General features: G+C 32.9%; 1 protein-coding gene across 7 annotated transcripts in view; it reads left to right on the top strand.

Annotated features, from left to right (window-relative positions):
• DMD (dystrophin) overlaps positions 1–25,919 on the top strand; it is a 2,254,165-nt gene that overhangs the window by 517,396 nt on the left and 1,710,850 nt on the right. For all 7 annotated transcript variants that reach the window (XM_036227209.1, XM_036227208.1, XM_036227211.1 and 4 more), the window contains exon 2: positions 13,520–13,581. In XM_036227209.1, the coding sequence (XP_036083102.1) occupies positions 13,520–13,581 (62 nt within the window). The remainder of the gene's footprint in view (positions 1–13,519; positions 13,582–25,919) is intronic.

The following is a 25,919-nucleotide window of genomic DNA, read 5'->3' as shown; positions in this document are numbered from 1 at the left end:
AGAAGTTACATAAATAACTCAAGGAAATTCAGCTAAGAAGGAGCAGGGCTGAACTTCGTATCTAGGCTATTTGGATCTAGGGCAGGGGTGCTGAATAAGGATGCTATCTATGTTGCTCCCTGAGAAAAACACTAGCTTAAAGAATCAGATGATAGAATTGTAGGTCTGGAGAAAAAGAGATTATCTTTTCCAAAGTCTCATTAACAAAACAAAACAAACAAATGAAAACCTTTTTTTTTTTTAAGTTGAACAAATTGGATCCCAGATAATTCAATGATTAACTGACACGTCCACAGAGCTGGTTAGTATTAGAGCTAGGGTTCAAGTGGGAACATTAACCCAAAGCTCACAACAATGCTGCATCGGCAATATTATCACTATTTAGGACACAGAAACTGAGGTACACTCCTACTAAGTAGCAGAGCTACCATTCCACTGAGGCAGTTTGGTTCACAGCTAAAATCACTAGATTATTCTAACTCAGAAAAGCCAGACCTTTATAATCTGTTTAATAAAATTTGGCATAATAAAAGTAATCTTAAAATTGAAAAATTCTAACATTGTTAATTTACAAACTTTGGAAATTTTGGAGATTTTACTTTATAAGAATTTAATGTTTTATAATCAAAAAGTAATGTTTGCAGTGTGCTACAATTCATATAAATCTAAATCTGAGAATAGAAAGTCATACACACAGAGATATAAAACTGTTCAAAATTCATACATTGGTCATAGGGGAAAGCCATTTGCCAATTTCATTTGAGTCTTTCATAATTACTAGAATTTAGTATTTGTAAATATAAGATAAAGAAAACTATAGTTAAGCTCTTTTTTGACTCAGTCAATTTCTTTAAAACAAACTCATCTACTGTTTGTTCAATGTTATGTCATTCGTAAGAAATCAGCTTTTCACTTCAATTTCTAAGTCTTTTATAATTCTAGTTTATATTTTCCTCTACAAATTTAATGTAATTGTACCAAAGTGCAAACAAAGATGTTAGTTTGGGGACTTTTTGCTAACTTAAATTCACATCAGTTTAAGTTATGTCACTCACATGTAGATGGAACTTAACAATTGCCATTGAGCACTGAGGCAAGTGTTCTCAGTGTAGTCCTGTCACATATCTTAGAAAAGAAGTAAATACTTTTTTTATCCAATAGCAAGATAAATTTGAAAAAGGAGCAATCTTTCATTAGGAATCTTGAAAGAAGCTGTCAGTAACCACTTCTCATCAGTATTATCAACCTCAAGCTGAATAAAAATTGATTGTGGGACTCTGTACTCTCTGCTCTGCCACTTTGATCATCTATTAGCATTGGCACCTGATACACTCTCAAAACTGTTTCCTCCTTTGATTAGCTCCCAGGACTTCTTTTTATATTATCAGTAATCATTTTCCAAAATCTATCCTAGTAGACAGATTCTAACGTTCTTTCGCTGACTGAAAAATTTCCCCTGTTTATGCTGGAAAATATTTGGCCTTTTTTTCTATTTATACTTTTTGGCTCAATCTTCCACAAACAGTGGTTTAAGACTTCCTAATTTGGTGAAGAGGGAATGAATGATTACTCTTAAACTTTATTTCTGTTGTGCTTTCTGTATTTGGCACAAGGTATAAACGAGTAGTCTCAGAGATAACTATTGCTGTTACAATAACTCACCAAGTTTCCTTAGAACATAATCTCCCCTGAGGGTGTAAGAAAAACATACTTGCTTTAATGTTTAAATTGTAAATGGTGTGGTAAGGAGAAATACCAATGCAGAAAAGATAATATGTTCTAGATGGAAGACTTTCAGAGAGTTTTTAATGCTTGATTTAAAGCCTATACATCAATTTCTATTAAGTTGAAATTTAAACAATCGAATACAAATCCATCTATGTAAAATGAAGATGGTATACATAGTCTACTATTATTTTATTCTATAGGACACATTTACTGTTTACTTAGTATATTAGTCAGCTTTATTCTAGGATCATGCTCTGTAAAAAATCAAATCTTTGTGATTTAGAACAACAAACAATGTTTGCTTCAATCTTTGTATAGGGTTCAGGTCAGTTCCACATATGTATCTCTCCTTTGGGGACCATAGTCTGTTTGAGCCATGATCTACTGGCAAAGGGAGGAAGAGCCAAGAAGAGTGAAAACACATCACAATTCTTAAGTACTAGCTCAGAATTGATACACTGTCATGTCTGCTCGTATTTCATTGGTCAAGGCAAGTCACACGATGAAGCCCATATCAATGAGGTAGGAAGTATAATCCACCTAGGGTGATCCAGGACAAGCAGGGAGAGAGAAGGTCAATCAAATCATGAGTCGATGATGCATTCTACTAACCTGCCCACAAATTATTAATGCAATTAACTGTATAGTTAGGAATAATAATTATCTGTAGTGACTCTTATTTTGTACTAAGTCCTTGCTGAAGACTACACTTGATGCTTTATAGGATACCTCATCAAAACAAAACTAGGAATTTGCTACTATAATTATTTCAATTTTACAGACTAGAAAACTGAGGCTTGGTGTTAATTAAGAGATGACTAAGGCTAGTTAGTGCAAGATCAAGTCAAGTAACTTAGGTCCAGTACCTATGTGGGTTAGTTTGAATTACTCAAAAAGCTAACTCAAATAAGTACTGGTGGAGGTAGTTCATTTGGGAAGTGATCCTCAGTGGTGTAAGGGAGGGATGGGGAAAATGAGTAGAAAAGGGAGAACAAAATATGAAGGTGCTATGTGGGCCATTCTGAGATCAATACCTCACGTAACCCTTGGGGACCCTTGGAGAACATGCGCAGCAATTGTTCCACTGAGCTTTTTATCCATAGATAGCTGTCCCTCATTTACTGAGGAATGCACATGTGGGAACTAAATCTGTCACTTCTTGGCTGCCCCACAGATAGGCTTACCAAATTCTCCTAGAACTAGAAAAAGCCCTAATACAAAGAAGCAGAAAGATATAGACGTCTTTAGCAGCCACAGAATCTGTTTATAGTTACAGGTATATGCAGGTTGGGCCAAGGAAATAAAGCATGAGGCATTAGCTGTATCTACTGTACCGTTTTTTTTTAAACCTTTACTTCATAGTGCAAGTTTAGCAAATATATCTCATGATTTAAATATCCCTGTAAAACACACTCTAAAAAGAACTCTCTCTATGTTTTAGCCATTGTCTGTTTATAAAGCATCTCATTGACACAGACATTTGGAAAAGGCTGTTGTGCACTTTGGCTGATTGCTTTCCTTTTTTATTTGAAAAGAATTTCCTTACAATCCGTTAAATTAGGTAAATATATAGCACAGAATAATGCATTTTTTATATTTTTAGTAGAGAAATTGAATATTTCAAAAATAAAATTGTCTAGGCCAAGATATGAAAACAGGTATCTAGTTAACAGTTCTGCCACAGTATCCAAGTGTTTAATTTCACCTCCAAATTATATCAGAGGCCCTGATCTCATTTTGGTTTATTCTGCCATAATTAGTCCATGATTATTATTTTTAACTAAAATAAGTGATCTTTTTCATGACACACTACTAAAGTATGTTTCAAGTCTGCATACTAATTAATAGTAATTTATTTTTACCCATAACAAGTCTACACCCGCATATTTATATTTAAAAGAGATAAGATATTTTAAATCACTTTGTAAATTATAATGCGCCACAGAAATATTATTTTCATTATTACTAAACATAGTTTCCATTCTTCTTGGCATGAGGAGATATAATTTATACTAATACCATTTCATATTTTTCTTTTATCTTTCAAATCAAGATGACTCTAATTGCTGCACATCTATAAATACTAAAAAGAAATCACTAATTGTTAATATGACTGCCATCTAGAAATTGTGTCTATTTTACAAGATAATTCAAATTATATAGATGTCTCACAGGAAGTAGTGGTATATCCAGGAATAAATGTTTATAAGTTTTCTCTATATATTTTTTCTTGAAGTTTTTCAGTATTAATATGTAATAAAAGTCTGTCACATTTAGTCTTCACAATTCCGTAACACCATTTTTAGTTCAATGACACAGATGGATACAATGAGACACAAGTTAAGTAACTGCTTAAGGTCATAGCACTAGTAAGAAGTGGAGCTGGGGTTTGAACCCAGGCTATATGATGCTGGAGTGAATGTGTTTAACCACTGACCTATACTGTTTCTGATACATATTGTTGGTGTCTGTATGGAGTTTAAAGGGAACAGAATGAATCATTTGCACCATGTACCACATGGCTCTAAGTTTTTCAACTCATGCCCCCAAGTCCCTTTTCATACATTCTTGGACTTCTAATTTCTTCTCCATTTTAATATGATACCTCTACCTCATTATTATTATGCTCTATTTCATGGTAACTTCTATAACCATAAAAATATTTTTACCATTATTACATTGTGTTTTCAATATATATGGTGTTATTGATTATTTTTATGAATATGCAATTGCGTGATTATGTTAGATTTTGGCCATAACTGCAGTTTGCTAATATAACATAAATTTTATGATTAAATGGCAGGGAATGGGAGAGAACTTTTGTCCAGTATGAGCCGACACAGCTGTTCAAATTAGTTTCTGGGTCTATCAGCTCCCTATAATAAAAAGCAATTGACCTACATGAGAAAGAAGTGACATTTACAGGGGAGGTAAAGGGTCAGACAGGTCACTGTAACACTTTACATTGTGTTAGGAGCCACGATACTCATGAAAGATGAAAAAAAGAACAATTTCATCATGTTCCAGAATGTAATTTACTCAGAGGAATCAAGGCAGATTTTTTTTTGCAAGAAATACTCTCTATCTCTATTTTTTATTCCATATAGTAATGAAAATAAATACTTCAGACCCAAGGCCGAATTTGGGGAGAAGATATTGAAAAGTGATTTAATACCTAGTGGGTGCTTGATGGATTTTTTTTTTGGAAATGAATTGATAATTAAGATAGAAGGTTTATAATTAACAGGGAAGTTTGTGCAATATGGTGAAGTGGAGGAAAAAACATTGGCCTGGGACTCATTAGATATCAGATTTAATTGTGGTATTGATTAATCATTTGATTTATTCAACCAACTCTTATTAAGTACCTAGTTCTGCTTGAATACACAATATTAGATGTCAGGAGTTACAAAGACATGATAGTCTTCCCATCTAAGTGTGGTCACATATAGGGGGTGACAGGTATTATGTGAGCTGCATTATAGAAGAGAGTAATGTAGCATTTTTTACACTGTATCATTTTATATATATATATATATATATATATACACACACACACACACACATATACACACACAAACACACATATGCATGCATACATATATGTATGTGTATATATGCATGCATATGTGCGTATATATCAGAAGAATTGATTAATGAGTTGTGCCAATGACAGAAGGATGATTGTGGAAATCCAACATTTAAACTTGATCTTAAGAGTGAGGTGAGATTCCTCAAGTCACATTCCAGGGACTAAAGAAAGTGTGTAGCTTATTTGTGAAGACATTTGGCTTGTGTGTCTATGGTATACCTGGTAGGTATGTATGTAGAGGGGTCACAGGTATGTGTAAGTGCCAACAGGTATGATGGATATTAAGTTTAGAAAAATATTTGGAGTAAAATTGTGAAGGCCCTGATATGCCATTCTAAATGTCTGGCTTTAACCTCAGGACAAGTATTTCTCAAACTTGAATAATGACTCAAGTTACTTATTTGGTTACCAGATGAATGATGATCCCATTAATCAACATGAGGAGTAGAGTACATAAATTTATTTGAGAAGATGAATGATATAGTTAAGGTACCTTCAGGACATCTAGGTGGAGGTATTAACTAGTCAACTCTGTCAGTATGAAACTCAGGACATCGGTCAAGATGAAAAATCTAGATTTAAGTATCATCAGTATCCATATATGTGATGGTTAGGGTGGAGAAAGGAATCACTTTGCTTAAGAAGAATAAACAAAGTAGACCAAGAAAAAAATAGATGGAGAATATGTAGGACTCTGGGAGAATGCCAATATTTCTAGGGTGAATGGCAAATAAATCAGTGAAACAAATTAGGAGACAGCCTGCCTTTGTGTTGGAAGGAGAACCAGGAGACAGCGATATTTCAGATCAGAAAGTGTGTGTGTACTTTCTAGTATTATCATTAACTATAGGGGCTTCATTTACTACGTGCTAGTTGGCTTGTATCTCTTTAATCGTTATTTAAGAGATTTATCTCTTGTGCTTTAGTACTCTATATCCAACTGACTACTACACATTTCTTCTTGTTTCACAACACCTAAAACTCAGTATTTCCCAATTTTTTTTATACCTTCATTATATATAGACACAGGCATTCTTCTTCCTGGGAGCTCTCAGACTCCAATTTGGGTAATATCATTGGCTGTACCTCTTCCCAAATCCCTGACTCCACATCTAATTAATAACTAGTTCTTACCAGTAATACCCATTAAATATGTCTTTCCTGCAAGTACTTCTCTCTAGTCCCACTGCAATTCGCCAATACATTCATGCCATAATCACTTCTCACATGGATTAGAGTTATAACTAGCTAATTGGTCTTGTTTTCAGTATTACCTCTCACAATATATTCTCCATACTGTGAAATTCATTTCTACAATACAAAGCTATATTGCCACTCCCCTACTTAAAATTCTGCTTTGGTTTCTAATTGCCTTCTGACTAAAGTTTAAGGCTCTTCCTAATTTGGCCGATGATTATTTCTCTTTTTTCTAGAGTCACCTCTGCTACTTTTGTCTTTCTCCTCCTTCTCTAGTTCCATGAAAGGAACACGCTCTTTCTCTCACATCTTGATAGTTGCACCTTTCATTGTCTGGACTTCTTTTCTACCTTGTCTGCTTCTATACTCTTAAATTAACTCAATACTCAGCTGAGCTGTCATGTCATCAAGGTAGCACTGGATTTTTCAAATTAGTTTCCTTCCTATATGCTAATGACAAAACCCTGTATTTTTTTTGTCAGTTATCTGTAGTTCTATATATTCTTTCTTTGTGTAAGTTTCTCTCACTATGCTATAAGGGTAGGAACTTTACCGTTTACATAGCTGTATTTCTACCACCTAGTAAGTATTAGTATGTATTTGTCTCTTAGTAGTCTTAAAGAAAAAGGGTTATTTATTAGTTTCTTATTCATGCTATAAAAATTACCATAAATGTAGCACCTTAAAATGACACAATTTTATCATCTAATAGTTCTTTGGGACAGAAGCCCAAAATCGGCCCCATTGGGCTAAAATTAAGGGGCCAGAAGAGCTGGAGGCTTTAGGGAGGAATCCATTTCAGTGTCTTTTCCATTTTCTAGAGGCTGCCCACATTCTTTGACTCATAATCCTCTTCCTCTGTCTTTAAAACCAGCAACATTGGGCCAAGTACTCATGCTGCTGTCTCTCTGATTCTCCCTCTTATGTTGACCTCCTCCTCCTTTAAGGACCCTTTTGAATACACTGGATGTACCCAAATAACCCATGATAATCTCCCTATAATCAGCTGATTAGCAAATCTAACTCCATCTGCAACCTTCATTCTTTTTGCCATAACAAAGGGTTTTAAAACATTTCAACTTATTTTAAAACAAATAAGTTTTAACAAAACTTATTTACAGATTCTTGGGATTAGGACATGTACATCTTTGGAGGACCATTATTCTGTCTGTCACAGCTTAATGGAATTAATATCTTCACAGAAGAAAAATGAGAAAAGATCTTTCTGAAATGTAAATTTGGTCTTCCTTAACTTAAAGCACCTTTATTGAGCACTACTATGTAACACATTCTATGCTAAGTGCTAGGAATACAGTTATAATCCAGATAGTCACTATCTTGAAAATTAGAAAGGATACAGGTGATGTTATTACGAAAAATTTTGGTAGGAAAATGAGCAGTGAAAACTGTTACACTGATTGCAGAGTGAGTGGGAAATAAGGAATACTCTTTGATACTGTTTTTCTCTTTTTTGTCCAGTAATTTAATTATTTTAGACCTCCTCATTATAAAATGACCATGAATGTCACCTTCAGCCCTAGCATTCTATAATCCTATGATCAAAAGCTATTACTCGGATTTAATGGAAAGTATTTTTCATGCCATTTTTCTCTTTACTCTTCTCCACTTTGCATTGCCATTTTGTAGCATTAATAACATAGTATATCCATTTTCTAAATAAGTCCTGAGTTTTGGGCCCTTCTTTGTAATGTTCCAGAGTATCACATATCCTCATCTAATGTTTACTATTAATGTTCTGTATTTCTCATTTCCTTTCTTCTTATTTTTGGTGGAAGCAGAGAATAAACTGACACCAATAGCTCTTCATATTACTTAATGGTCCTCTCTTTAAGTGAAATAAACTCATAACCCTTTGTATTTCTTTACTATGTATATTTCTGTTAACAACTTTAATATTTCCTATTACTCCTAAACTTATGTTTTCTGGGTCACTTAAATGATGAGGATCTTCAATTAAAATATTAACTAGCACCCAAGGAAATATTATTTTTAAAAATGTTTTTCTGGCCTCAATTATGATTAACTGCCCTGTGTCATTAAGATAATTCTTGGTGTTCATATAGCTGGGTTGTTGTATTTTGTTTTTCAGTTTTTAAATGTTTTCATTCACATTGCCTTATCTGATAGCATATAAGTAGTCATAACATGCAGACTCTCTGTGGTCTCACTCCCAAATCCCTTTGTCATTTCATCCCATGCTACTCCCTTCTTCACATTTTAGAATGCAACAAAATTGAATTATACACAATGAAGAGCATGCCCTTTTGGTTTCTTATTTCTCTGCCTTTTCCTTGCTATCTCCTCAAAAAGATTCATCTTTCCCTTACCTTTTTCTTTTCTTATTTTCGCTCATCCTTTAGACTCAGCCTAGCCATCACCTTCAAAAATATGTCTTTTCTAACATTCGTGTGGCTACATGTCTCTTTTTCTGTGTAATACCCTTTGAACATATATATTCTTGCTTATATTAAACATTTAAGATTTGTCTGTAATATATTTATTTTCTACTAAGCTGCAAACTTTGGTAAAGACTGAGTTTCGTTTATTTTCTCAGTAACTAGTGTAGGAACAGCACACACTTAGCATTACATAAGTAATTATTTTATAAATTTTTGCATGAGTAAATGATTTATTGCATCTTAATAACACCTCTATTCACAGATAAAGAGACTGAGACCTGGTGATTTTAAGCCCACAATTCTAATAAGTTCTGCACTGAAACTGGAACCCAGTTCCCCCAATTTAATGTTCTCTCAGTTTGCCCAATACCATTTTTGTGCAGTAAACTCACTCTGGTGAATCATGAATATCACAGTTATCTGACATTTATAGGAGACCAAGGATCTCAGGAAAATAAAAGTTAATAATAGGGACAAAGTTCATTGCATTAGTCTTAGAATATGTGAAGGGCCAGATTTGTTGACTAAAATATAACTATCATAAATGGTTAATTCAGGGATAAAATACATTTTTTATGTCATGGTAGAAAACTAGTTTTATATGGGTTTTCCTTGTAGAGAGAATAAAATAAAATGTTGGTTACTTTTTCCAATTTATGAAGTAGTAGTTCTTTACTCCTTGATATCTCCAGGGAATAATTTTCAAGTAAATTTTTCTGAAAGACTTTCTTCCTTGCCTTTCACATTAATATACCCAGGCATGTTTTTATTAGCAAAAGAAAATCAGTTATAAACCAAACCTAGAGAAAATGAAACAGAACATGTGCTACTTGAAATGACTAAATAAGAGTATATAGATAATTATTTCCTAGTAAAACAGACTGCAGTTTATTCTTTTCTCATTCTCTTTGTTGCTGATTTCTCATTAATATCTCTTACCATAGACTGTATAATAACATATATTAAGTGATTGAAATAGTCTCTATAAATTCTATAATAATTTATATATGTTTATGCATATCAACTTTAGATTAACTATGGATATATAATTGATCATGCTTAAAATAATCAACTTTTAAGTAATATGAGAAATAACAATGGAAATGAATAGATTCCAATATATAAAAATAGAAAAATGCTAGCACAATAAAAATGAAATGAAAATTAAAAGGAATATGACCACTTGGGAACATATATTCATTCATTGGCCAAGAGTAAGTAGCTTAATTTATAATAGTGATTCTTAACTTAGATTTTATGGTAATAAGAGTCTTCTGAAGGGAGATCAATGAACCCCATGAAACTATATGTAAATATGTCTGTATTGGCATTTTAGGCATTTTTTCCTGTGGAGAAAGATCATTATTCTATCAAATAATCAAATGGAGTCCACAACTTGAAATATTTAAGAACTACTGATTTATGATCTCATTACATTAATTTTGAAATGTCAAATACTCAGTAAATACATGAGCAGAGGACATAAACAATTATTTTGAAGAAAATAGAAAGATGCAGAACAAATAAATGTATGAAATGTGTTCTACTTCATTAGTAATCAAACGGATTCAAATTAAAACAAGTGCCAACTATCTCTTATATCTAATAAAGCATCAATCACTTTAAAAACAAAAACAACAAAAACTTTTATCAACAGCATAATTTCATTCTTGTACCACTAAAAATTGGTATGACTATTGGGAGAGCAATATGACAATATTTAGTAAATGCCATAAAACTTTCCATACGTTGACTCAATAATTTATCCCAAGGCAATTATATACCACAAGCCAAAAGGGGATGCATGAAGATATTCATTATAGTAAAATCCCAATAGCAAACAAAAGGAAAAGGCAGTCCATATTGACATTTCTGGTAAAATAAACAGAAAAAAGGCAGAATATTATCATGGCTATGAAAAATATGTTTATGAGGATTATAATGTACAAACAAAAATTTTTGGTGATTTTTTAATGTTAAAATATGTCCATAATGTTCATATATGGCAAAACTGAAGCACAAATTATCAATTACTAAATATAAGGAGCATTATAATTTAAAATATTAACAAACGAATCATCCAGCATCATAAGGAAGGTTCAATTTTCAATTCTAGATAAATCCATGCAGGCATGCAGGTTGTGCCTTGTAAGATTCCAGGATGTCACTTTCATAGATTACAACATACATGGAAACCCCTGGGTTGTTCAAAATAGAGTCTCTGGATTCATAGTTATTTTGTATTTGTGTTAATATGTTCAGCTTGTGACTCTGAATCTTATGGCATTCCATACTATCTATGCAATTATAATATAACGTGGTCAATGTGAAAAGCCATGGACTTTGACTCAAATAATCTATATCACTTATGTCACCTACTAGCTTTATTCCTTCTCAGCTTGTATTCTTTTAATCTATAAAATGGTAAATTACATATGGATTAAGATGACATATGTAAAACAGCTTCGTGAACAATAAGCACTATTAAATTTTATATTTTTACAATAATGAATGTAGTTATATTAATTTTATCGTGTTAGAGAAAATAACTGTTACTATACCAAAATAAAACATTAGCAAGTAACCAATTCAAGGTGTATTTTTCTTGCATTAAAAGCAGAAGAGGTTAGAGAGAACATCTAGTGACAATGTTTATATGATGAAGCTCATATTTAGTGCTATTTACACAGTAGATACATAATATTTTGCACATAATGTCAAGGTTTTCCTCCTGCCTTCAAGGCCTATCCAAAAATTGCTCTTTGTACACATAATTGAAAACAATAAAAATATTGCTTTACTACCCACTTTTCACTTAAAAGCATCTGGAACAAATCTCTTCAAATGTCCTCCTACTCAGCTTTTGGTGATGATGGTAGGGTACATTTTAAAAACCTCTAAATGAATGCTTTCAAATGACTCATTTACTCTCCCATGTCTGACAGATAGGATATGCATGCACATATAGAAAAAAATAAGTGGAAATGCAAAGAATGTCATTAACATTTATTTATTTTGCAAATGAAACTCAATTCATGATCGGTAGCACAATTCGTGATAATTATTTATATCTATATCTATAGATATAGATATGTACATATATGTATACACAGACATACATACCATTGAGAAATTGATGTACAGACTAGCCTTTCTACTGCAAGTCAGTGAAAATGGTTCAATTTTGACCATTTAAAATGTTCTGTTTATTTTTATTAGGTTTGAAAATAATCATTATTTTTATTAGTATTTATACTTGTCCACAAAGAAAGATTTCTATATTGTAGCTATGATTTGTCCTATATTGTATGGATAATGCTGATATTTTACTACATACATGGTAGCTTGTAGGAGTAACATTATTAAGTAAAAAAAAGTATTTCGTGATGCTAAGTAAAATTTTATCATTTGTGAAAACAGTTTTAGGTTTATTATTTACCCACTGTTATCTCTTATATTGCTTAAGAGTACTTACAGATTAATAATGTGCTTTAAAGATTAACAGATATTCTTAGTGCATGAATACATTTGTCATGAGAAAGCGATTCTTTATGTCATTTGTTTTCAAGAGAAGCAATGGAGATTTACTCCTGAGAAAACGATATGAGAGCAAATAAGGTTATTTTGTTCAAGCATTTCCATAAGGTTCATTTGACCCTTGTAAACAAAATGTGAAATCTCTCCATTCTTTCTAACATGCACTCATTTATTGAACATTGACTAATATGATTACATTTACAGTAATTCAAAGATAGTCTTCAAAAAAAGCATTTTGATAAATCAAAATTGGTGATTTTTCTGTCCATCTGTCTCAGTACTAATTTCCAGCTTAGGAAAAAAAGAGATAATTTTTAGAAGTATGACTTTTGTGAAGCTGTTTTAATAATTTTCCACTCTAATCTCTTGATACAATAAGTCCTAGGGGATGTTTCCCTTGAATATTTATATGTAACATTTTCATTTTAATCTGAAATTTCCCGACTTTTTGATGAAAAGAGGTACTAAAAATTTGGAGTTATAATGTCCCCTTCCTCTACAGCATTTACAAATTTATTGATGAAATATTTGCTGAGCTGTTAATTTGCCCGGACAAAGCCATGGTGCTGATTATCAGGAAACTTCTATAATGGGAGGGGGCTACACCAGGGCCCCATGTTAGAGTACGCAGCTATTGCAAAAATCATTTCTACATGGATTGGGGGGGGGGGAGTTAAGAGAAAAGGCTTAGTAATTGTTTTTCAGGAAAAAAATGACATGTAATAGGTTTTTTTGATTATACTAGAGTATCTACTCATTATAGGGGAATAAATAATATTTCATTTATTAAGATTAGACTATTTTTCTGTCATGCACTTATATAATATTTGAATGAGTATAAAATTGACCATATCAATTATTTTTTAGATTTCATTTTATTTTGGGTATCTAATACCAACATCACTCATGATTAATTTCATTTATCAATGAGTAATATATATACAAAATAATAAAATGTATAATAATTAAAAGTTATTTTGATTATAAAATATAAATGATATTCAAAATTGCTTCTTAACTTTTAATCTTTTATTTTCCATTGTAGATGAAAGAGAAGATGTTCAAAAGAAAACATTCACAAAATGGATAAATGCACAATTTTCTAAGGTAAGGACATTTTGTTACTTCTCTTTTTAAGATGTAATATAATTTGTTGAATTTTCAAAATGAACTATGCAACTGTGTAATTTAAATGTTTATATTGTTTTCTCATAGTGTCATTTTATTTTTGTGCAAACCTGGGGGGGGCATATGCTAACTTTTAATTAAGGAAGAAGCAGCAGAATATTTGGTAAAGGCAAATTATTAATTTGACCAAATGTATCCTTGATTCTTTTTGAAAATGTGAGTTTCTTTAATGACGTCAATCACCAGAGGATTATAACAGCAATCTTCTATCAAGTAGCTAGTATGTGTCACAGATTAGAAGAAGATATGAGGGACTTTTATTGTTATGAAATGAATATATATTTTTTTGTCTTTCTTGGTCTTTATCAAGTTTAAGAAAAACTGATATAACTGCCTTGGGTCTATTTGGCCCCTATCACTTAGATCACATGTCAAATAATTTAAGATGATAAGTTTATCCTCTTAGCTGCAGGCATCAATCCATATTCTTAATAATATTTATTTTGCAAATGGAACTCACTCATGGTTGATAACACGGTTCTATATAATTATGTATGAATGCAGAGTAAAATATTCTTACCTTGAAAACTAGCATGAAGAGTGCAATATAAGGAGGTTTATATAGATTTCATGGAAAGACTTGGATTTTCATTTAATAATTCTGGATTTTGGCAAACCAAACGCTTTGTAAGTCAGTTTCCTCTTCTTTCCATCACGCGCGCGCGTGTGTGTGTGCACGCGCGCACACGCGCTTGTGTTTAGTGCCAACCTGATAAATCGAATCCAGATAATGGGAACATAAAGCTAATATGCTCTCTGTATTCAAGGCTTTAAGAGTGGCAAAATGGTGATATTTGTTGTTTTGCATGTTATAGTGAGGATTAAAAGAGTTACTATGTGTAAAAATTCCTAGCACAATACCTGACACTCTTAATATATATTAATTACTCATGGGTCTGTCTCATTTTGTAAAAGTGTTGATAACAGATTCAAAACAGTCCACTGGGAAATGTGATCTAAAAAGTTCTCCTTTTACTGTTACAAAAGGTTTTAGAGTATCATTCATTGTTTGTAGTATTTGATAGCAGAATTTTGCCAGGTACTCTTTAGAATATTGTCAAGAAGTAAAGTTACTGAATTTAAATTAATTATACTTCATTTATATTTACTTACTGAATTAATATTAATAAATTGTTATTACAGAGCTTTAAAAATAAACATAAGAAACATTTTTTAAAATCTCAACTTTTTAAAAACTAAGTAGGGTACAAAAATAAAAAAGAATAAATTATAATGACACAAATAAAGAAGAATCAATGAAAAATAAATTGAAATATTCAGGGTAGGAATTCATAATTTACCAGATGAATATGTATGGTTTAATTGCTGTATCTCCTAGCCTCATTAAAATTTTCTTATATTTGGAATTTTGAAATAGGCAATAGATATAAGCTTTCAAACAAATACAATAGACAAATCAGAACTCTGAAAAGATTTTTTGAAATAATAAATGTAACATAGTTCTCTGCATCTTTGAATTAAATCAATAAGTTATTTTTAATAAGGTATGTAAACATAACAAAGATAAACACTGTGAGTCTCATTTTACAAATCTAAATAGATGATACCTGTCTATACATTGATATTTTCAAATATCATTTACCACAACTCACATGCTAATATAGAAACCATAGTTTGATATCTTATCTTCTGTGAATATATTGTTGGCTTGGCCTTAGAGCCTTTTTTCCTCACCCTTATGAGTGCCCATATTTTAAAAACTGTGAAATAATCACGCACATGAGTACACTGATAGTTTTTTTCCCCAAATATCCTCTCCCTAACCCAACTCCCACTTATTTCATTTATTTTATAAGTGTTTTTTCTAAACTTATTAAAATTAGATCAGTAGAGTCACCATTCTTTCAAATGTAAAAGTTTTATATTTGGGCACATCCTAGGCATCAAGAATATACATAAATATTTATAAAGACCGAAGAAAACTATTTAGAGGTAGAATTTACATATGTGTGTGTTGACTTTTTATTTAGAGAACCTGAAAAATATATTTTTCATGTTATCTGATTTTTTCTAGTCAAAACTTCAGGTACATGACTAAATTATATTTATACACTTTTGAAGACAATGAGAATTAAGAGAAAGCTAATTGATTCAGTTTAAGCTACTCAGTGATACTGAAGGGTAGACATAACTGTGAGATATGTCATTTGACATATATTTATTGCATCACTATGTGGCATTCAGAATTCTAGGCCTGTAGAAGTCACAAAATTAGTTAAGGCTGAATCTTCTGATCTCTTGGAACCTACACATTTGTGAGATATTAGATAATTGCTAAATGGAGTAATACTGAGTGGGCTGTGTGTGGTCAGTACTCTGGGCAAGAATGAATCAAAGAAACCTTTATGAAGAAAGCTCTACTGACTGAGAGACTCTAAAGGAAGGACCATCAAAGAGAAAGACATTCTAGAGTGAGAAAATGGGAATCCATTGAATGCAGGAATGTGTGTTTTCTTTGTAGCATTAATGGTTATTACTAGTGTACTACTTAAATATAATAAATGTATTTTGGTCACTAGTACAGATAATTAAATATATGCTAAGTTTTAAAAAAGAGGAAATTTTCTGAATAAAAAAATTTGTTAAAGAAAACTGTAAAAAAAGGAGGAAAAGCAATGAAAATTATCATCTGTCTGGTAAATTAGACAAAGAGAGTCATATATAACAATAAAAAATGAATATGATAAATTAAAATGTTTATTAGTAAGGCATACACACACACTTATATAATATTTGTAAGGTATAGAGAGACGGCAAAGTAGTTCCTTGTTATTTTGCAAAGCTACACTAGGAATATTTTAAGAGAACATGTGATTAAATATAGCTTCATCATTTTGTGTCATTTGAAACCAAATGTACCTTTGTAGTAAATCCAACTGATTTTTCACTTTCCAAGTACCATTTCAATATAAGCCCTATCACTTTTTCAGAATAACTCTTCTTTTAAGCTTCGATTCTAAAAATTTCTACTGGAATGTGATTTATCACACCTACTCTCTAAAGATAAGCAAACATTATTTATCTCCACATAAACACAAAGCCATTGCTGGGAAAGATTAATTCAAGGTAAATATTCTATTAATATAATTTCTAGATATTTTATAATCCTAAAAACTGTGTAATTTACTGTGTCACAAATATAATTCACATAAGAATCTTGTTCATTCACACAGTTTCAATCACACAAGCATATCTAAGGCAAGTATACTTTTGAAATCATGATCAAAAATAATTTTGTCATAAACTTTGCTTCATGTTTATGTTAGAGAAAAAGCAATCTGTGAGGACAAATATTTACTACTAGATCGCCTGAGAGATTTAAACCATCTCCCAATGAATTATATAATAGTTTTGATCTTATACTAGATTTAGTAATTATCTTTATTTCTATCCTCTTTCTATACTTATCTGTCTTATTCTTCCAAAAGCAGTAGACAACTTTATATTTGACTTAAGTAAAGTAGAAATGTGTAATTGGTTCTGTCTACGAACTTCACAAGCAACCATGATATGCTAATACACTTATGTCTTCACTGCCATGGCATATATGCCCATACATAAAAAGCCAGGACTAACTCTCTCAGGATAACAATAGCATGAGATAGAATTAACGGATGTAACATACCTTTCCCAAGAGTTCATCATAATTTACCTTCTAGCTACCATGATGAGCATGATATAATCAAATTAACACTTAAATTGTGAGTCAATGAATCAGCTTTCTTTATATAGCTCTGTACAATGAAGCCTTAGGGAAAATCATTAATTCATTTTGAAAAGAAAGGTAAATATATTAATTTAAATTCATCGAGTCTTGTTTTCCTTATATAGTGTGTCTACTTTGTGGGAAACATATTTAAAAAGTTTTATAAACAGTAAATGATAAACATAAAATATTGCCACTTTTGTAATTGTGTAATATAGTTTCTGAATTGAAGGAATTATATGTTTATGCAATTCTCCTCTGGATACCTGCTCATTTCTTTCTTGAACTTGGTTTTGGCTATCTTCTTTGGTTAGAACAGGGGAATAGAACATTTATTAGTTTAATTTTTGTGTTACACTCTCTTTGCCAATCTATGCCCTCAGTAGGTACACAAATACCCACATATACACAATCATTAAACATGTTATGTTTAAAGTTAATTGAATGGTTTTATTATATAAAAGGAAGATGTTGGAATATGGGACAAAACATTGTTTCAGTGAAAGAGATAACAATATGTATATATCTTTCCTCTGTGTCAGTTCTAAATTTATATGTAGCTAACAAATTTATATATTATGACTATACAAGGGACCTGATTTAACAGAAGTAATTGAGCAGGGTATTGTATCATGGAAAGTTCACAGAAATGTAAACAGACTGCTATGTCTCTGGATTCCTGTTTCTCCATTCTATTTGGTATCAGGAAGAATTAGATCACTAGAGAGCATGAAGGGCAGCGAACCATGCCTCTGGATCACAATAAGCAGCTCATATAAGGCTTTGGTAACACTTGGATTATTTAGTACAATTGTTTTGGAGAGAGGAATATTGATATGGAAAACTATAGAATTCCTCATTTCAGAAAAGAAACTGTCAAAAAGGTAAAGAGGCAACCATCAAAATAGGAGAATATATTTGCAAATAATGCCTTCAATAAGGGTCTAATATCCAAAATATGCAAAGAACTCATACAACTCAGTAACAAAAAGCAAACCAGCCAATTAAAAAATAGGCAGAGGACCTGAATAGACATTTCTCCCAAGAAGACCTACAAATGGCCAACAGATATATGAGACGATGCTTAACTTCACTAGCTGTTAGGTAAATTCAAATTAAAACTATAATGAGACACCATCTCACACCTGTTAGAATAGCTGTTAACAATAGAACAAGTAATAACAAGTGCTGGAGAGGATGTGGAGAAAAAGGAACCCTCATACACTGCTGGAGAGACTGGAAATTGGTATAAACACTATGGGAAACATTATGGAAGTTCCTCAAAAAATTAAGAATTGAAATACCATATGACTCAGCAGTTCCTCTACTTGGGATTTACCCAAAAAACTTGACAACATCTATCCAAAAAGATAAGTGCACATCAATGTTCATAGCAGCATTATTCGTGGTGGTCAGAACATGGAAGAAACCAAAGTGTCTTTTGATAGATGACTGGATAAAGAAGCTGTGGTACATATATGTAATGAAATATTACTCAGCTATAAGAAGAGTAGAAATACTGCCATTTGCAACAACATGGATGGTTAGATCTTAAGATAATCATGCTAAACGATATAAGCCAGACAGAAAAAGTTGAAAACCACATAATATTACTCATATGTGGACTATAAATTTAAAAGCAACAAACATGACAAACAAAGAGAGACTCATGGACATGGACAATAGACTAGTGGTTACCAGAGAGTAGGGAGGGGAGAAGTAGTTGGAGTAAAAGGGGTCAAATACGTGGAGAAAGAAAGAAATCTAACTGTGGGCAGTGAACACACAATGCAATATATATATATATATATATATATATATATATATGACATACTGTTGAATTGTACACTCGAAACATATTGGATTTTATTGATCATTGTCATCCCAATAATTTTTAATAAAAAAAAGAAATAGTGAAAATTGGGAATTTTTTTGTTCTTGTATATCCTTATATTAATGAGTTATAATTTTGAGAGTTGTAATTTTATGGTTAGTTGTTCCAATTACCATATAAGATAAGTATTCCAGATGAGCTAAAAGAGAGCTTAAGTGGCTTATTCAAGGTAAACGGATGAGATGAAGCTGGCACCCAGGAAACTACACTCTAAAACTCATGGCGTTTTCATACCTCTTACTGTTGTGACTATTCAACCTACCAAATGCTGTGATCTGCTTGGGACACTTGTTGGAAAATTGACATTTTATGAGAAATGGAGAAGGGGTTTGAGGACATTAAAAACTTGAGAATGGGGGCAGAGGGGATGACATAGATGATAGAGGCTCTGTTTATCCCTCTGGCGACCAAATCAAAGTTGCAACAAAAACAAGGAGCAAGCAGCAAGGAAAAATCACCTGGGATCTAGATGAACAAGGCATACAATTAGAGAGAAATCTAAGAAATCTCCCTGCAATGGCAGAAAGGACACAAGGCTGCCTTGTCCTTAAGTGGCTAAATTGGAACGAGGCCATAGCAGCAGCAGCAGCAGTTGCCTCTTAAAGGGACCATGCCAGTGAGCGGACATTTGTGGTGATGGACCTGCTCACTCTGAGCACCAATACTGAGTTGGCTGTGCGAGGGCACCAGAGACTTACAGGAAGACACTGAGTTGTTGGAGTGAGGGCCTAGGAGAGATTCATTCTGTATAGAAGTGCTGGCGGTATCCATTATTCTACTGTTGAGCCCTCCCCACTCCCAGTGTGTGGCTGCTCGGCCACCATAGCTGATATATCATCAAACTGGATAACAGAGGTCACTCTGCCCAGAGGATTCCCTGAAACTCTGCCTCTCCCAACTCGTGGCCCCACCTAAGCCACATCCAGGTGTGTCCTCAGTGAGTCAGGTGCTCCTTACTGAGCAGCGCTTAGACTCACGCTGGAGACAGCTGGCCTCGGTTTCTGGTGTGGCCTTTTGAGGCAACTATAAGCACAGCATCTGTGGATTGCTTGCTGAATCTTAACAGGTGACCCTGGAGGGGCACAGGCTTGGGCTTAATTTGGCCTGCAGCTGAACCGTTCTCAGGACTATGCCACTGGACACCTACTTCACAAATCCACACTAATAAGACCGAGAGACCTAGGAGCTTTGCTCATTATGTAGAAACAGACACAGAAAGGCGGCCAGAATGGAAAGACAAAGAAGCAGAAACCATACAAGAGAACAGAACAGAGATTCAGGAATTATGGAGTCAGCAATCTAACAGATGTAGAGTCCAAAACATTGGTTATAAAGATGCTCAGTGAACTTGTGGGAAGTGTAGAAAAATTCAGTGAGAACTTCAACAAAGAGAAAAAAACATAAAAATGGAAATGGAAATTATAGATAGGAACCAGTCCGAAATGAACAAATTATCTGAGATGAGAAGTATATTAAATGAAATAAACAAAGTGAATGAAAAAGAGGACCAAATGACCTATATAGAGGACAGGAAAGCCAAGGACACTCAATCAGAATGGCAAAGAAAAAAAAAGAAGCCAAGACTATAATAATAATTTAAGGAGCCTATAGGACACTTTTAAGGTAAAAATATCCATCTCATCAGTATATTGAAAGGAAAACAAGATGTTGAAGAGCTATTTGAAGAAATAATGATGGAAAACTTCCCTAACCTGGTGAAGGAAGTAGACATACAACCCCAGGAAGCTCAGAGAGTTCCAAACAAGAGGAACTCAAGGAGGTCCACACAATGACACATCATAATTAAAATGGGAAAGGTTAAAGACAAAGAGAGAATCTTAGAAGCAGCAAGAGAAAAGCAGTTAGTTACCTACCAGGGAGCACCCATAAGATTGACAGCTGATTTCTCAAAAGAAACTATGCTGGACAGAAGGGCTTAGCACAAAATATTTGACATGATGAAGACACAAGAATTACAACCAAAAATACTTTATCCAGCACAGCTATCATTTAGAGTTGAAGAACAAATAAAGAGCTTCCCAGACAAAAATAAGCTACAAGTCAGTATTACAGGCTTGTAATACTGTTGGAGGAAGTTCTTTAAGAAGAAAAAAACATGTATCAAAAATAGGAGTAAAGAATGGTAACAACTATATTACTATCAATAAGTACCTCAAATGGAAAAGAATTAAGTAATTTAACTAAAAGAGTGGCTTAATGTGTAAGAAAACAAGACCCCTACATGTTGCCTACAATAAACTCACTTCAGATTAAAAGACACACACAAACTAAAAGGAAGGGGATGGAAAAAGATATTGCCTTGATGGACCTAGAAGTTATTTAAGTCAGATAGAGAAAGATAAATACCATATGATTTCACTTATATGAGGAATCTAAGGAACCAAAAGTACAAACTAATCAAAAAAAGGCTCACAAATTTAGTGGACAATTTGGTGATGGATAGAGGGGAGGTGGGATTAAGGGGCTAGGAGAAAGGGGCGAAATTCAAAATTAATAGTTTACAGTTGGTCATGGGGATGGAGAGCATGGCATAGGGAATGCAGTTAGCATTAATATGTTGGCTAGGAGGAGGGCCAGGGGACAGAGAGAGCAATTGGGGGGATCATTTTATGAACTGTATAGATGTCTAACCAATGTACTGTATACCTGAAACTAACGAAAATAAATTAATTTAAAAAAATGTGAGAATAGAATGTATTTAATGCCTACAATACAAATAGAGACTTTAACCTACATTTGAATGTTTAGTAACTCCATTGTTGAGAAAAATTTTTAATCAATTTTTTCTGGATGATTTCCAATATAGTGAATGTCAATACTTTTACATGCTAAGTTTTGGTGAGCAATGTAATCTAGTTTTCAATATAATCATGTGAATTTTGAATATTTTTATTTATTAGTATTTTTATTTCTACTAATCATAAACAAGTTATTGTATATGAGAGTTTTTAAATATTTATTTAAAATAACATCTAATGAAAAATGCAAAATATTGCTTTATTGGCTTGTGGACTGCTTAAGATCTACACTAGATGTTAAGATGACTTCTAGAACACTATCTTTGTTGCAGTTGAGATAATTATGCTAATGTTTCAATCCACTGAGAACCATTCCCTTGAATGTGCTGAATCTAATCTTTGTAAAGTACCCAGGTAACAAAGGGTATCATTCAGTTAGTGAAAGGAAAATTGGATTGTGATAGGCCTCGGTTCTCAATGAAAGACAAATAATTTATTGTTTATATTGCACATCTTTCATAGAAATATATTATTCTTTATAAACCCATTGTTGCTGAGCTCTTAATAATTTTAGCTAGTTTTAGAAGGTACATATGTTTTTCTTTTAAAGCTACTATGTTCTGAAATATGAGAAAATTGGAATTGTTGATTGCTATACCTTCATAATATGGAGTGGTCTCAGTGGCAAACATATATAGCTGGCAAATGTAAATATTTACCAATTAATACGATTGTTGCTGGCAGAAAACAATTCTCTATAGTTGTTAGCCAAATGAATTAGTTAGTTCATTTATTCTGTCTTAGAGCCCTACCTAACTTTCTAACAAAGCAAGATGCATTCGCTTTAGTAATTTATTTTCATTTGGGGAAGAATAGTTGGCATTCTGGTACCATCCTACCAGAGATATAGGGTTACTAATAACCTTTCAACATTTAACAAAGATCTATTGAGTGCCAACTATGTGGCAGGTATAGTATTGTGCACTGATAAAGGCACAATACGACATGGTTTTTCCTCTCTAGGAGATTATCATCTGAAGGAGAAACAATTATGTAACAAATGATTAAAATAAAATATGACCTTTAATGTAATAGAAGTGCTTTGGGATCATAGAAGAAAGAATAACTAATTGCTTGGAGAAGGTGACAGCTTTTGAAAAGAGGGGCCATTTAATCTGAGACTGTCCATACAAAGACAATTTCAGGAGAGATAAAGGTGTCAGGAATTGCATGTAGAAATGTGGAATGATTGAGGAAATTTGGCTGGTCGGGTGAGGAGCGGCCAAGGAGAGCCATGTGAATAGAGAATGAATGAGAGGGAGCACAAAGCTATTCTTGGATAATTATATTGTTGCTGGGGCTGGTTGGACCAACAGTAAGATATTAGTTTAATCATGTTAATATTCAACTTCTAGCTGAAAAATGTGAAGTTCTAAAACAATAGGCAATGTTAGAGTAACTAGACAACCCTACAACCACCAGTCCTTCATGCAAAATTGAATTCGAAGCCTACACTTCACACTTAAGGAATAAATACATAGATCTCAAACGAAAATGCAAATAGGTTACATTTTTTGTAGAGTTGTTTGGTATCACACTTACTCATCAGCACACTGCAACAGACTCACCTAAAGGGATCGTTAAAACATTGCTGGGAACCACAGTCAGAATTTCTGATTCAACAGGTCTAGAGAGAACCCGAGAACTTGGATTTCTAACAAATTTCCAGTTGGAATATGTTCCTATTTTAAAATCACCTACAACTATTATGTCAGGCAGTGAATTAATATTATAAATATTCTGTCTTTGCCTTAAGTCCTTATCCTTCATAAACAATAATTTATATTTAAGTAAACATGCTTTGACAGAAATACACATAGCCTACATTTACTGACATTATTTATTGACCACCTATTACAAGTCACTTGTTCTAAATTTTTGACTGTGATGGTAAAGGTACATGACGATGCTGCTGGTCTAGGGACAACACTTTGAGAGCTACTGCTATAGAATGCCAGTAATTTAATCAGGCCTGTAGAAGGGAATGTTTGAGAAAAACTCATCTAAGAATTTGATGAACCTTCAATGGGGAATGTTCTTTCCTTTTCTTTGACTGAGTATCACTATACTTGATTGAAGTTGGGTTCTATCTAGAAAGGTCTATACTCAATAATAGAATTGGGCTGGTGTTAAAAGACTCAAAACCTACCTGTAAGACCTATCTATCTATCTATCTATCTATCTATCCACACACACATACACACACATACACATATATACACCTATATATTATATATAATAAAACATGACCTACTTATATACCACATGATAAATAATTTAAAATATATTAGTTTTCATGAGTTCCATAAGTAAATAAGTGATAAAGAAAGCAATTAATAGAACTGATTTCAAAGTTTGGAAAAAATAGCCCATCCAGACATTAATATTAACTATATCTCCTTTTTTTACTGCAACCATTTCATGGGCAACAATATGTCTTTCTAACTAATAAAAAAATTAGTAAATATACAATGTATTTCATTCTCTTCATTATTTTGCTTCTGCAGAAGAATTCTATTTTTATAGTATTATAAGAGTATTCCTCAGTGCTCTACTTGATGGGTTATGCCTTTTACCTTACCTGGGTTCCTTTGGCCTCCCAGAATTCTCTATCAAATTATGATTCTGATAGCCAGGACACAAAGAGTTAAGATCAAATCTGGCTATAATCTGTTGACATAAGTTCAGCAGTAGAAACCTTTTGCAATGCAGCTAGGGACAGATTTGTAAAGTTCTTAGACTACAAAAGGTGGATTTTGGTTTTAAAAAGTCTTTTGCTTAATCTTATCCCAATTTAAGCTTTAATATCACTGCCTCAATTCTGTGTGGAGAGTGAAGATACAATAAAAGTAGACAAATGGGGATCAATAAATAAGCAATCGCTTTCAGCCTTGTGCAGAACTGTGACCAGCCGATTGATGGAGACAAACAGACTCCTTAACTAGAAATGTGAGTGAAGTCACCCCTTGGTTTAATATTAGTATCATTTAATAAGAAAAAAAAGAAAATTATAGATGAGTTTGCTAAATATTTTCTTCTTTGATTTAGATCACCTGGCCACAGAAAAAAAAGAATATTTTCAAAATAGTTGGTCTATGGATGGTACTTTTTATAAGAACTGGTCCAGTTATTAAAATTATCTGCAACTATCATGTCAGAGGATAAATATTTTGAATATACTGTATGTATTGTTTTATCCTTCATAAACAATAATTTATATTTTAGGAAATATAACTACACATAAAGTCAACATTCACTAACTTATTATTTATTGAGTGCCTATTATTTGTCAGCTGCTCCAGGATTTTGAACATGGCAATTAAGAGAAAAAGTCCTTCTAATCATAAGCGAGATAGATGAGCTAAACTAAGGAAGGAAACATTTTGCAAACTAGTTGACATTCTATTTATTGGTTGACTTGTTTGTTTTCTCTCTCTGCAACAAGAATATAGAATTTCAGATAGTGATGGGTGCTAAGAGGAAAGACGAAGCAGGATAAGAGAAGAATAAGAATAGGGTGGGTTGCTATTTTATATAGTGGATCCTAGGAAAACCTCTCTGAAGAGACATGAAAGAAACCTGAAGGGAGGAAGAGAATGAATCATGCAGATGATTAGAAAAGAAAGTTCCAGGCAGTAGGGAAGAACGTGTACAGAGGTCCTGAAGAGGGAGTGTGTTTTCAGGTGACAGCAGGGTGGCTGGAGTATAGTGACTTGGAGAGTAGTATGAACTTCAAGTGAAGTAGTATTAGGGGGACAAGTCAGGTAGGGCCCTATTGACCATTGTAAAGCCCTTGGCTTCTCCATTATAGTAGATT

This window comes from Rousettus aegyptiacus, unplaced genomic scaffold (assembly GCF_014176215.1).
Source record: "Rousettus aegyptiacus isolate mRouAeg1 unplaced genomic scaffold, mRouAeg1.p scaffold_m13_p_9, whole genome shotgun sequence".
In the NCBI taxonomy this organism is placed as follows: domain Eukaryota; kingdom Metazoa; phylum Chordata; class Mammalia; order Chiroptera; family Pteropodidae; genus Rousettus; species Rousettus aegyptiacus.
Note: the sequence above shows the minus strand (reverse complement) of the source record. Positions and strands in the feature narration are given on the sequence as shown.